The sequence below is a fragment of the Kogia breviceps genome, chromosome 9 (genome assembly GCF_026419965.1).
Source record: "Kogia breviceps isolate mKogBre1 chromosome 9, mKogBre1 haplotype 1, whole genome shotgun sequence".
Taxonomy (NCBI): Eukaryota; Metazoa; Chordata; class Mammalia; order Artiodactyla; family Physeteridae; genus Kogia; species Kogia breviceps.
This window is the reverse complement of record NC_081318.1, coordinates 59,668,653-59,683,066: the sequence shown is the minus strand read 5'-3', so window position 1 is coordinate 59,683,066 and position 14,414 is coordinate 59,668,653. Positions and strand designations below refer to the sequence as shown.

Here is a 14,414-nt window from a genome sequence, read left to right as displayed (position 1 = left end):
ATACCAATAGTAACACACATACTCGCAAAAGAAACAAATAACCCTTCATTTCTATACAGGCCAGTGTTAATCTAGACTCACATATGATTGAAGCAGCTTCATGCTCGGGCTGGTCTAAGCTGTGATTTGAGGCTACTGTTCTAAGCAGTAATTCTTCAAGATAAAATTTAGCAGTTTTGAAATTCTAAAACTAAACACAATTTTGTTAGACATAAAAAAAATTAAAACTATAATTAATGACTGCTTCAAAATCCAAACTTCTATTGAAGATGACAGTCTGAAACCACAGAAGAATCATAAAGATGATTAATTATACAAACTGATACTTGTTTCAGAAGGTTTATATTCAAAGACCATTTATCACCAAAATGGGAATATAGTAATTTCATTGAATATTGCAGATTACTCTGCACACATTAATTTGGTTTTTATAAAATTAGATATTATTAGTGTTTTCATTTAATCAACTACTCCATAATATATAAAAGTCATTAAGTATTATTGATTCAGAAAAAAAGTGGCTTGAAAATATATTTAAATCCATTTTTATACACTAATGCTACCTGAATAAGCACACTATTTATATAATAATTAGTTTAACCATGGTCTTTTACATATGTAATTATCAAAATAAAAGCCACTGTGACTACATTCACTATAAGATAAATAATTATAACATTAATTGGAATAGCACTTTTCCTTTTTCTTTTTACAACACTTTTCCTAGAAGAAATCAAGTTAATACTAAAATTATAATCGTCTATTTTAATTAGATTATTTCAAATACATATAATTTATTATGACAAGGAAATGAATATATTATTTCAAAGTAGCTTATTTTATATAATTTTATTTATTAGCACCCCAAACCTGCCCATACAAATATATGCCTTTGTGCTTTTGACTTAACTGCCCAGGTTTGTGGCTATGATAATAAAAATTCAGGTTAAAAACTGAAAAGTCCAGTTGAAAAATCCCAAATGTTTTGCTTCTATGTCATCAAATATCTAGATATTACTGGCAGAACTAAGTATCTGGATTTTCAGTTTTTATCTGGATTTTGGCATCACAGAATAGTTTATGCCAACGTCTTTGCAATGGAGGGGAAAACCAAAAGAAGTGTTCAGTATCAGCAAAAGATAAAAATATTGTTTATCCACTGAAGAATAAGCTACTACTTAAAAGATCTTCAAGAGTCTAGCAACTTATGGCCACACTCATTTAATGAGAAACACAAGTGTTTGGGGTGATTATAACTGGACTCTGGTAAGCTGAGCCTAGCTCTGCCCTTCTCTTCTGGAGGCTGCCAGGGCTTAGCTATGCTATCAGGCTCGTCATCAGCAGGGGATAATGGCTTTCATAGAGCACAATAATTAAATCGACTGATTTCGAGTGCAGTTCTTTTTCATTAAGGAACTCTTATTCGAATCAACCCCCAAATTTCAGTTTAACTTCTTATTTTGTGTTCTGCATTCCCCCCTTCCCCACGGAGGGGGATTATTTAGAGCACAAATTCCTGTGGAAAACTGATGTAGGCACTGTCCTACTGGAAAACATGAAATCGTTCCACAAAACAAACTATTATTGCCTCAGTGTAATCCACTTAAAAACCATACATGTATTGTTATTTATTTTGTGTTGCTCAAACCTTTTTTGACCCCCCAGTACTTCCAGTTTATCAGGTGCTCCTATGTAGAACTGCTATTTAAGCTGCAAGGAAAATGGCTCATGCAATCTCTTTCCTTTTATTCTTATTCTAGCTAGCTGTGAGAATGGTTTGAGGCGTATTTTAATAGTCCGCGTACATTATACCTTGACCATCATTCTACAGTATATTGCATAGGTTATTTTTCCTATTGGGAATCCAAGTAAACTTTTCATTCTAATTTTTCATTTCAGCTTTAAAATATATTCAAATGAACATTTAGCAACTAAGATCTGATGCAGCCAAAAATAAATTAAATAAATAATAAATCTTTTTAAAAAAATGAACATTTAAATTCATGCTTACGGTTTTAGCAGTTGCATTTGATCTCTCACATTCTCCTGCCTTTTTCCTTTCTAAAAATTTTTCAAGGCCTTTTTAACACATTGACAAATGTCAAATTTATTGTATTTATTAAAATTTGTAATAAAATGACTGCCATTCTTTTGGCCCCAAAGAGTCATATCAAACAAGTTATATGAAATGTTGCCAAAGCTCAGGGTTAAACTTTAAAGATTAATACACATTTCCTTAGGTAATTAGTGAATGGGATACCAAGCAAATAAAGCTGGGACGATAAGATTTATTCATTTCCCAAATTACAGTTTTTAAGTTGCCATTTTATTTTTCAGATTCTACTTTAAGCTGAAATGATTTTGGAATTTTATCACTTGACTACTGTAAAAACATAATCAGGGATTTGAAACTTATGAGTATTTATCACAACTGAAAACAATCTTCTCTAGAAGAGGTTAATGGAAAAAGAAATAATAGGAGGTGGAAGATAAACTGCTTCTTTCACAACTGGTGCTGCAAACAGCATTCTAACTAATTCAGGTAAGCAGCAAACATAGTTGTTAGGGGATATTTATGACAGCTGCATCTGTGTGACAGCAATGAAGCATTAACAATGGCAACGGGCTTTCTATAAAACACATCTGCAAGAAAGACAGGTAGCTAGGCTGACTATCAATCATCAGGGCACGTGAATAAGTCTATACTCACTGGCCCATGTGCTGTTAAACTCAGCTCCGTATGTATATATATAGAAAAGCTTGCTATTCGGTAAAGAGCCACAGCAGTGAGTAATTTTTATTTTTAATTCTTAAGAATGTGTGTTCACACACCATTTTAAAAAATCCAACAATGATTAACAGGTCTCTGTGAGTGTATCCTGAAGAAGAATACACTCAACATTTTCAGGTTATATTTGTAGTTAATTTATGACTTGTTATCTTACCTATCTTTCAATTAATTTAATGGGATCATACAGCTCCAAAACAAACAGATTGCATCCCACAGTTTGGGGAGCAAAATCCTGGAAACTTATTCAAGAGCTAAGCTCATTTTTAAATTCAGATCTTAGAAAATTTAAATGGTGCATGCAACCACTGTCTATTTAAGTAACTTTTAAGATGCATGAATAGAATTAAAATGATAGCCAAATAATAAAAGGGGTCTTCTCTGTCTTTCACTGAATTCGCATAACTTCCATTTATGCTAATGGGAGTTAAGCACCTGCTCTGCAAAGAAAATAGACCCCTATCTGTGAAAATAAACGTGTACAGTATATTTTCCAGATGCAATGCTCAAATCAAACAACCAAAAATGTATGCTATATAAACAAAGCATCATGTGGCCTACCTGAAAACACTTCTGTTTTATATTTTACCTCCTTAATCGCAGACCTTGAGATATTACTCATGCCTTTGCTATTTAAGTGTACCAGAAAGAACATAAAGAAAGGATGGACAAACTCAATCTGGTGATTTCAGTGAGCTCATACACAATCCTCTGTTTACCCCTTCAGAAGTTCATAATAAATTGCATCAGTAAATCTGGATTCGAGCCCCTGCTCTCTGCCATCATCTTAAAAGTCATGGAGGACAACTGTACATAAGAGAGGAGGGCATGATCGTGGGCACACTGTGCTGGCACTCAGCACAGCCCAAGCTCAGGGCTCCTCTGCACGGGGCCCTGCAAGACGGCACAGGTGCGACAACCATGAAGCCAGCCTCGCTCTGAACCAGAACCTTACAAAAGATAGCCTGCTGCCCCCTCCTCCCCTTCTCCTCAGCCTAACAGAGGTCTCGGTCAAGTAAACCATGGGAGAATGAGTGTGAGATGTCCTCTGGTAGACAGAAACCAGTTCTATGTACTGAGGTCCCAAGGAAAATGGAGCAACAAAGTGTCCTCTGAAAACTACCATTTACTTCCTTATACAGATTGTATTGTAAGGCTTATCTAAAAGTGTTCCATCTTCTTCCTAGAGGGTTCCACAAAGCAAGGTTTTCTATCCAAAGGCCAGCGTGACCCCGGTGATGGGCTGTTTTAATGGGGACTGGAGGACCGATTTTGAATACAGATAATGGTAGCACTGTCTCCTGGCAATCTGATCCTCAGTGACATATTTTTTCCCTTTCTCTGTATTTTTTCCTTTTAAGATCACTTCCTGCTTAAACCCCTTCCCTCTCGTCAGTCGTGCACCAGCGTTGGATTTGACCTCAAATTCTCAATGGGCCAGGTTGCCATGAAGGCGCTGTGCCTGGCTTTCTGCAGTGTAGGTGATTAGGAAGGCTGGGGAAGCACTGTTTAGGGGGTGCCCTTCTAAGGACAGCTGTGCTCTGTCAGGTCTAGGTTGGTGAACGAGACAATAGTAATTACAGTAATGGCAGCATTTGTCTATGAGCTGCCATCTCTCCAAAGTGGGCTTCAGCTAAACTCAGCTGGAGGAGTTCTCTTTCCTTTTAGGACGTGGTACCTCTACAGAGTTGGTCTTCAGAGACTTAGAACAGGCTTATAGAGGCAAGCAAAGAGAAACAGAAAACGACCCCTTTATCTCTCCCCCAAAATACATATAAATATTTTTGTAAGGTATTTACAAACTTAAGAGAAAAACTATACTTACAACAAAATTATCTTGTAAAGTCTGAGTTTCTCTGAGCTATAGGTTACTTTTTAGGATCAAACAATACAGAAAGAACCGTTCAAATGTATAAGCTTATCCTGATGTTCGGTCATTCAGAAAAGGGCTAGAGATTACAATATTACCTACTCTCAATAAAAGAGTATATCACCCCCCTTTTTTTTTTTCCTGGTAGTAGTTTTGTAGGGATAAACAACCCTACAAATTGTTTGGCCTATTATATGTCACAGAGATTTTTTCTATAGCCTGTCTAGACTCCAGACAATAGGTGAGACTGGCCTAGAGTTGCAGACATTTCCATAGTCTGTAATGTCCCTTAGAAAAGTAAGGGCAATAATACAAAAATGAAAACCAGCCTGATCTGCTGGTACGATAGGAGAAATATGAGTATGACAACACTTTACAACTTAGAAATGATAACAACCTAGGAAGAAGTTTTAGCAGCCATATATCAGCCAAAGCAACTTTTACAAAATCATACGTACTCCCCAAATATGAGTCATATTCAAGTAATGTTATCCAATGGCTATAAAATCACTTTATTGCAGAAAATCCTGTATATATGTTATGCTGTATTTTCTTATTGCCTAGAGGTGGTGTGTGTGAATGTATATTACATATATATGAATATATGACCACAAATTATTTGTGGTCAACATACAGATTTTTCAAAATGCCTTACTTTAAATAAACCAGATTGTTAGACTATTCTGCTTTTCAGCTCTCTCGGATAAAACAATTAATGTTGCATATAATCTTAAGAGAATTAAGGGATATTATGTATAAGCAAGGGAAGTGGAGAAAAGAGTTTTTAAATTTCATCTATTTTCTACCATTTCGTCTCTGAGCATGTCTCCACACCTATTTTCTCTCCTACAATTGTACTTGTTCTAAACAAAGAAAAGGAGGAGAGAAAGCTTTTGATTCTTTATATTCTCCTTCTTTGCTACCTTTTAAATTTTTAAATAAATGAACCAATGTAGAATAAGTGTTTTTGTTGCTTAGTTTTATGATGATGAAGACCATGAAAAAGATGCACTGATTTAAAATATTCACTGAAGAAAATATTGCTTTAAAAATATTGGCAATATTTTTAATTCAGAGGGTATTCTCTTTCTCAAAGACTCCAAACTACGTCAATAGTCACTGGACTATTTGCATCTTCACCACTGGGGATGAATATTAACAGAGTCTTTGTTACTGTTAGAACTGACTCAGCTTATGGCATCAGGAGCAGTTGAGGGGCAGCCGGGGTGGGGTGGGGTGGGGGTGGGGGTCTACTGAAATAGACGGCATGCAGTGAAAACGAGAGATTCTTCTAGCTGTTCTCCTTAGAGTTGTACATCCCCAAACAGAAAACTCCCATCTCTGAAGTCATTTAGTTTCTGTCTCTGGCTGAATTAAAACACATACATAGGGGCTTCCCTGGTGGCGCAGTGGTTGAGGGTCTGCCTGCCGACGCAGGGGATATGGGTTCGTGCCCCAGTCCGGGAAGATCCCACATGCCGCGGAGCGGCTGGGCCCGTGAGCCATGGCTGCTGAGCCTGCGCGTCCGGAGCCTGTGCTCCGCAACGGGAGAGGCCACAACAGTGAGAGGCCCGCGTACCGCAAAAAAAAAAGCAACAACAACAAAAAAAATACATACACACAAACACCATCCAGCTTGTTTCAACACAACCAACTCTATAGCATCATCAAAAGTTCCATTGTAGAGCAAACCATCTAGGATTGCCAAAATTATAGAAAGCTCATTGATGAAAACATAAAGAACCCTTCTCAGTGTGATTAGCTATGCCCATCCACCAGGCACTCAAAGCGCACTCCCTACGTCTAGGACATTATATATACAAATGCAGTATATTTTCCCCCCAGAATGCAAAGGTTAGATTCATGTTACACAAAAACAATTTACACAACACTCTTATTTTGTTTTGCTTGAAAGTTCAATATTTTCTTTGTCTTTAAGAAAAAAAACCTCTTTAACCTCATCAGAAATGAAGGTTTTTGTCAATACTTTCTCATAGAGTAAAAACAAACAGATACGCTTCTGTAAAATTGACTGATAATGTAACATTAAGTATAGTATGAATATTCAAGGAGATTTATATGAAAAAAATGTATTTTCTTTTGATATGTACCATGATATTCAGAATGACTTTACATGTCATATAACAGGATAAACCAGAGAAGTATACACTGCATATAATAACTTTGAATATCATGAAAACGATACGAAGTTCTGATTCGCCTCAGCTTTTTTAATTGGCTACTTTTAAAGAGTAATAGTATATACTTTTTAATTGAACACACCAACTAAAGCTTGACTTTTCAACGTAAACAACAAATTCCAAATTCAATGTTTGCATGATGAATCTGGCAAACTTTTCATTTTCATGAAACTGGGGGGAAGTGCCATGCTTCATCACAGGATAGCTGGGAATTCTACAGCACTCTGAAAGAAGCCGGATCACTAACTAACGTACGGTACTGTGCGTGGAGAAAGAAGACCAAATTAGGCCCTGAGGAAGTCTCACTAAACTCCCACTGAAGTCAATGGAAATTTGCAAACGCACTCGAGAGGGCTCTCAGGGCCCACAAGGTGCTGTCAATAATTTCACTAGGTCTTCAAACCAGATATACAAGCAAAAACAGAACAACAACAAAAAAACCTGAACAACAAAATCAAAACACCCAAACCAAATAACACGTACCTCTCCGACGTCATAGATCCAAATACGGCCTTCTGAGTCCCCAACGGCAACTTCTTTGCCACCTTGAGCCCAACGAACACGGTTTAGGGCGGATGCCCCCTCAATGGCCACACTTGCTGTTGGAACCTGCCAAAGGGGTTACAACAAAGAATCTCTGAATATGAATTTAAATATACGAATTCACAACAATACGTTTAACTGGATGAGTCACCGCTGCCTGCATGTGCATTAAGTACTATGTATCCCTTGTGCAGGGGTGAAAAGGATTCATTGTTCTTAAATCATATGCTCCACTGAATTAAAGAGTAGAGAGAAGAGACACTTAAAAAAGGAAAAGAGGGGGGCTTCCTGGGTGGCGCAGTGGTTGGGAGTCCGTCCGCCTGATCATGCAGGCGACACAGATTCGTGCCCCGGTCCGGGAGGATCCCACATGCCCCGGAGCAGCTGGGCCCGTGAGCCATGGCCGCTGAGCCTGCGTTTCCGGAGCAAAAAAAACGGAAAAGAGGGAGAGTCTTTTTCCACAGTCAATGGGCAATGAGTGACATAAATATTTCTTCAGATTATGCAGGGTACACAAACAACATACAAACACAGCAGCTAAATGTGATACTGCTTGACCAGGTCATGATTTATGGATCAATGGAGGGGGAGATTTCAGGATTTACCAAGATTAAGGATACTATAAAAGGGGTAATGGGGTATATGGTGGAATAAAAGTCATATTAAGGGTCTTCAGGGGGAAAAAATGTATTGATCCCTCAAAACCTCATCAGGGAGGGGATGCTCACAAGAAGAAAAAGCAAAGCAGGTGAAAAACTTCAAAACTGCAAGTTCTCCTTTCTTTTTTCTTTTCTCCCCCCAACCTTTTTTCTTCCTCCTAGCAATACCAAGGTGTATGAAGTTCTCCATAACTCTGAAAATGTCCTCAGGGTGATATCCTGATAGAATGTAGCACTTACTTGTAGAAAAGGCCTTACATCTCCTTCAATAAACACCTGAAATCTGACAATGTTGATAATCACAATATTAATCATTATTAAAGTGAACCAGAGGTGCTGAAATGGAACCTGCAGTATTTGTTACAAGAACCTTAATATTTGGAAAAAAATTTTAGTGGGTCTACCCCTCTTTTCATCATCAGTTGTGTAAACACTCATCTTGAAGGTTGGAAGTTTATAACTGATAGATCAGATCTCCAAGCCTTCTACAAGAAAGTTGAATAGGAAATGACAACAGCCCATTAAAAATGAAAAAAGGTAAATGTTAAAACAAAAAAGGAAAAAAATATATAGTGAAAAGAGGGCCACCAACATCATCTTATGCCACTGTTTTAAGACCCGAGTCTAATAAACATGTCCTATTAGGATGGAAACACCACATGTACTGTGCCTTAGCTCCCCTGGCATTCTACTATTCAGGGAATTGAAACCATCTGTTTATATGACATTACTGACCCAATACCTATCTTTAAAATAGCAATAAAAACTCCATCATATATAAGAATCTATGTTTAAACTTAATCTTGAAATCAATAAAAATTCTTTTACCATCTAAAATCACTGTATGTCAATTGACAGCAAAAATTTAAAAGTCCCCAGCTCATTTATTTTTTTTAATACACGATTTCTACAATAAAGGGACCAGCTGTGCAGTGCTGGAGACTGAATTTTTAACCAAACTTTTAAAAGGCCAAAACAATGTGAATTTAGTTTGGGCCATAATTCTGTCAATGCACTTTATTATTAGTGTGCTACTCAGCAAAGAAATCTGTGATTCAGCTATAGAGTTTCAGTTAACTTTTAACTCCATAATTTAGAGAGATCATACAGGATCCTACTTTCTCTAATGCTAGTTAATATCAGATTTTATCTGTGAACAATCTCAAAAATTGAATAAAAATTATTTAATCTTAATATAAATATAATAATTACTCAAAAGGTGATTTTTTGATACATTTTAAATTATGCCTAAAACATTTTAAAGAATTTTATTTATTTGGAATTAAGCAAAGTAGCAAACTGGAACAATTAATATTTTAACCATTTAAAAATATCTTCTTTTCATAGATATTATAAGTGGTTAAAAAAAAAAAGGCTATCACAGCCTGTAACATGTGCTAAAAGAACTATCAAATGCATGAAGAAAATGACAAAAATATATTTTATTAGTTTGACCAGTAATGAGCTTTCAGAAGTTGATGAATCTATAATGAAAATAATCCATATATTGTCTCTGGCTTTCTTACTCTTGTATCGCAGTTTCATATATATTTTCATATTTTTTTAAAGACTCAATCATTTTAATTGCAAAGACAGGACGTATATACATAATTTACTACATTGTGTAGAGGTGACACTTAAGTAGGTGAATATGAACTATCCTTGCATAGGAGCAGTCGGAATAACTTGGTTTAAAGGCACAATATTTTGAACAAGGACAAAGAAACACTGAGACTTCAGGTTCTTTTTTTTTTTTTAAAAAACAAATCTAATTCCTAATCAGACAAATATTTGAAAAATCTTATTCAACTTGATAGAAGGCAAAAATGAGGGTTTAAAAAAGTGTTCAGTTCATTACTGGATTTGAATCAGACTCAACGAATCTACTATTATTGTGAAAGCAGAATTACAATCACTGCAAAACTAAACGATCTGCATGCCAAGTAACAATTTTTTTAAATGATTAGCAATAAAACACTTATGTGGTTGTCTCTTGATACCTAGAGCAAGGGAAGGGAAAACACGTTTAGCAATGCTGAGATATTAATTTCGTTTTACCTAAAAAGCCGATTAAAACACAAAACTAAACGAGAAGAGTTACAGAGGAATTACTATGGAGTTGGTAGAACACTCCATTACATCATAGTTGAGTATCACCTGAACTCACTTCTACTACATCTGATTTCTGACTGGGTCTCCTAAATCAATCTGGAAAATGTGTTTTTGGTTGTTTAGAGTGAATTGAGTTTATTCTAGAAGATAGAAACAGTATGATTTTAATCAACGGTGATGAAAGACTTTGGGAAACCATTCCATCGTAGAGTAATAACACCTTTCTATAAAAGCAATGATGTTATAAACATTTCAACATCTGAAATGATGGGCACTGCACGTATTCATGCCTGTTATTTCCAAAGATGCTTCATTACATAACTCTCGTCCTTGTCATACACTTCTGGTAGCCAAAAGGATAAAATAGATGTAAATGGAAAGTTTTTTAAAAAGACAACTATTTGGCAGTGGTTTTAGGTGTATATAATCTTGCAAGATACAATGACTCAATAATAACACCTGAAGGATATTTCCCTGCCCCCTCCCAGAAAAAATACTAGGGGAGCCCGTTCCTCCTCATATCCTCCAGCTGTAGGCTTCCTAATTAAAAAGGCTGAGCTGTTTCCTGCTCAGAACACTTCAAAAGACCTCTCTCGTTCTCCACTTGACATGTAGTTTTCAGCACTTGTTCTTCTTACCTGTCCATTCTTATTGATGGAGAGCTGCCCTGAATCACAGACCAGGAGATGACGACGAGACCATTTTATTGTATTAAACTGAAGGACATTTAATATTCACGTTTTTTTTAAAAACCCAACCAAAAACTCTGCTACCTGAATTAGCACCTCAATAATTTTGAGAAAGTGTAAAAAAGCAAAAATATACGTGGCATAATTTTTAAAACATTAATATATATAGCAAAATTTTTAAAAAGACTATTTCCTTATTGTTAATTGCTTTTCGAGAAAATTTTTCACTTGTGAAGGACTCTAAAGGTGACATGTTAAAATCTCATTAAAAAAATACTGAGTTTTATACTCTGGTTTCTCTTCAAAACGCATAAATCTTTCACCTTTTATTAAAAATACTGAGTTTAACATACATGTTCAGAGTTAGAAACTTATAAAAGTCTGTGAGTTCGGTATCTTAGTCAAGGATTATTCACCTTGTAAATTTCAACTGGAGAATAGATCTAAACATAAACAGTCAAGAGAATCATCTTTTATGGATTTAAAACAGAAATTGTGCAAGTAGCAAACACTGGCAGATAGCCCTTGTAAAAAGCCCAATCTCAAGTCAAAGTCCACAAAAGCTTACTTTTTCAAGTGTTTGCCAATAGAGTTATTTCAACACCCTGAAATATGCCCGTGTCCTTTCCCGCAGTAAAAGGCGTGAACACGTATGGTTTTGCTCTTTGCAGAGAAGGGTCGTCAATTGTCCAAGATTCCGCCACGGTTTAGGGATGAAGTGAGATTAAATGATTTGGGGCCAACGCATCTGCCAATACCCTGCACGGCAGCGGAGAATGGGGGGTCGGCAGCCCAGCTGCAATTGGAGGGTCTGTCCAAAAAAGGCCATTTCAGAGAGAGGGGGAGACGGAGAGAGGCCGACGGCGCCCCCCTCCCAGCCCGCCCAGCCCGGCCCGGCCCGGCCCAGCGCCTGCGCCGCTGCTCACCTCGGTGTCATTGTTGAGGTTCCAGAGGTCCAAGCGCCCCATCCCGTCCACGCAGGCAAAGAGCGCGGGATGCACGGGGGACCACATGACATCGTACACATAGTCTGCATTGTCTTCAAAGGAGTAGAGCGGCTTGTTGTGCTGTAAAGCAGAGAGACCGTGAAGACTTTGTGGCGCTGTGGCTGCCTCGGGCTGTCTAGCGAGCCTAATTAAAAACTTTGCACATTCACAAAGTGTCATAAAACTTCCCGAGATGAAAGTCCTCGAGAAGGTGGACCGCAGCTTTAATGTTACTAGAACTGTCCACTGGCATAAGTAAATACGGTGGGGGGAGGGGGGCGGGGGAGGCGGGGAGGGACTCTTAAGGGGCTATGGGCTGGGGGCTGGGACGGGCGGGGGAAGGCGGTTTCAGACACAGTCGTGCGAGACATTCCAGACAGGTGGCCGGGGCTGCCCAGGAGCTCGGAGTTCTCGCCGGGCTACGCTCTGCGAGTCGCTCAGGGCCCGAACCCAGGCGTGCTCTGCCTGCCGGGATCAGACCCGCGGGGAAGGCTCTGGAAGCCCCGGAGGTCCCGGAGACCCAGAACCCTTGACATTGAAGGCAACGCCTGCCACCTCGCGGTCGTTTCCTGTAGCTGCAACTCTTGCTTCCAATCCAACTCGAGGCCAGATTTATACTTTAATGGCTCCTCTGCGGCTGGGATGGGGATACCTATTTCAAAGGGATTTGTAGCTCTTCTGGGAGGTGAAAAATCTCTCGGTTCTGAGTCTCTGGTCTCTCTCTCCAGGGTCAGTTCACCCAAATCAGGTGGACTGGCGGGGCTCAAGGCAATGCCCCTGAACCTTCGTAGGAGGCGGACCACGTTTTCCAGACTACTCAGTATTTCTAAGAGCCCTGAAATCGGTGTTTTGGGGGAAAATGCACCAGCACACCCCTACTGCATACAAATGCTTCCCCTTCGGAGGGATACAATAAATTAAAATGGCACTCTTGATTTCCTGTGAATATTGTCACATCAAAATAGCACAGAAGTCAGAGGCAAGTTTGAAAGTACACCAGAAATAAAACGTAATTGGACTTCATGAATTATTCATTCCATCTGGCTTGTTTTATTCTAATTTCTGCATAATGGCTTTACTAATCCCTGATCAATTAATGTAAAATGAAATTTAAATGATAATGAAAGCCCTAGAGATAAAAGAAATTAAGCATTCTTATATCCTCTGACAGAAATCTAAACAATGGGAGTTTTTTCCCCCAATGTCTTCTTCATCCAGTCAGCTGTCTGTACTCCTTTCATGGGTTCAGCTGCATGCCTGTACAGGCCAGAGTAATAAGATCAAAAAACGGTAACATAAAATATGAACAATCAAATACTTTCTGCAGAAAATGTTCAAAGAATGTATCTGTGGGGAATCAGCTCCAAATATTCGAGCTAACTCCCCAAATGTACTGTGAGTGAAAATAAAATGCACAACATGCGTGTGCTGAAATCAAGGTGAGAAAAATCATGGGAAGACAATAAAACTCCCACAGCCTAAACCTAATGCAAAAATTTGTTAAGGTAGTGACTATACGTGATTTCTCTTTCCAGGAATTATCTTGCTTTGGCGTTGCTGAGACGTGAACACAACTGTAAGACTATTAAAGCAATGGAAGATTTTAGATGGGACATTGTATGTGTGGGGCAGGTGGTGTGTGTGGTCTTATTTTTAGTTTAAGAAGTACCTAAAACGAACATGTGACATTGAGATCTCAAAAAGAATTAAATGGACATTTAGCCTATAGTTTTGTATTTTAATACCCTATACCTCTTTTATGCCAAAAAGTTCATTATATCCCATATGTGCACTGTAATTTGAAGCTAAGATTATCTGCCTATTTGCTATTTATGTAGCTTTTTTTTCTTCCTCTCACTGCTTGGACGAGGTGATTCAAACTACCTTCTTCAGCAAATCTGAATACCCAATGACCTTAAATTAATATGATTATATCATCTTTTTTTCTTATTAATATAAAAAAGGCAGGGTGGAGTAGCTGCTCCTTCACTGACTACTTGTGAATATTAAATTCTAAGTCTTCGTAGAAGATTATTCCTGCCCCAAATTCTTGATTTTGTAGCTAGCTAGTCACTATTTGTTAGAGAATATGAGTAACACATTTTTCTTAAAATCAAAGAGTAGAAAAGACTTACACATGCTTTAAAAAGTCAGTTCTCAGTATCTTCTCTTAATAACCCAGCTGATAGTATAACTGAGCACATAGAGGTCTAGACATAGATGCACACATACATTCAATAAACACATAACTCATCGTCAGTCCTTGCTTTGATCAATTAGAAAACTATCTAGCTTTAAACAGTCATCTTCTAAGGAGTTGATATTATTCAATATGTTAATTCTCTCAAATTATGCTGCTAATCTCTAGTGTTATTTCTTTCCTTTTTTCTTTTGGTGTCTTCCTTTTGAAGAAACTTGGTCAAAACTCTAGTATATCCTGGAGATTTTGCTTTTTAAACATCTGGAAATAACTGCTTTGTTAATCTTACCAAAAACCAATTTTCTAATGTTTAACAGTATTGTATTGAAATGCTATTATTCCCTAGGTTTTCTTCAGCTTCCTTAT

The 14,414-nt window shown here is 37.7% G+C and overlaps 1 protein-coding gene across 7 annotated transcripts in view; it reads right to left on the bottom strand.

Moving 5' to 3' along the window:
• Window positions 1–14,414, bottom strand: part of DYNC1I1 (dynein cytoplasmic 1 intermediate chain 1) — a 340,222-nt gene that overhangs the window by 12,710 nt on the left and 313,098 nt on the right. For all 7 annotated transcript variants that reach the window (XM_059074839.2, XM_059074842.2, XM_067042542.1 and 4 more), the window contains 2 exons: window positions 11,789–11,929; window positions 7,343–7,468 (listed from right to left, as the gene is read on the bottom strand). In XM_059074839.2, coding sequence (XP_058930822.1) covers window positions 7,343–7,468; window positions 11,789–11,929 — 267 coding nt within the window. The remainder of the gene's footprint in view (window positions 1–7,342; window positions 7,469–11,788; window positions 11,930–14,414) is intronic.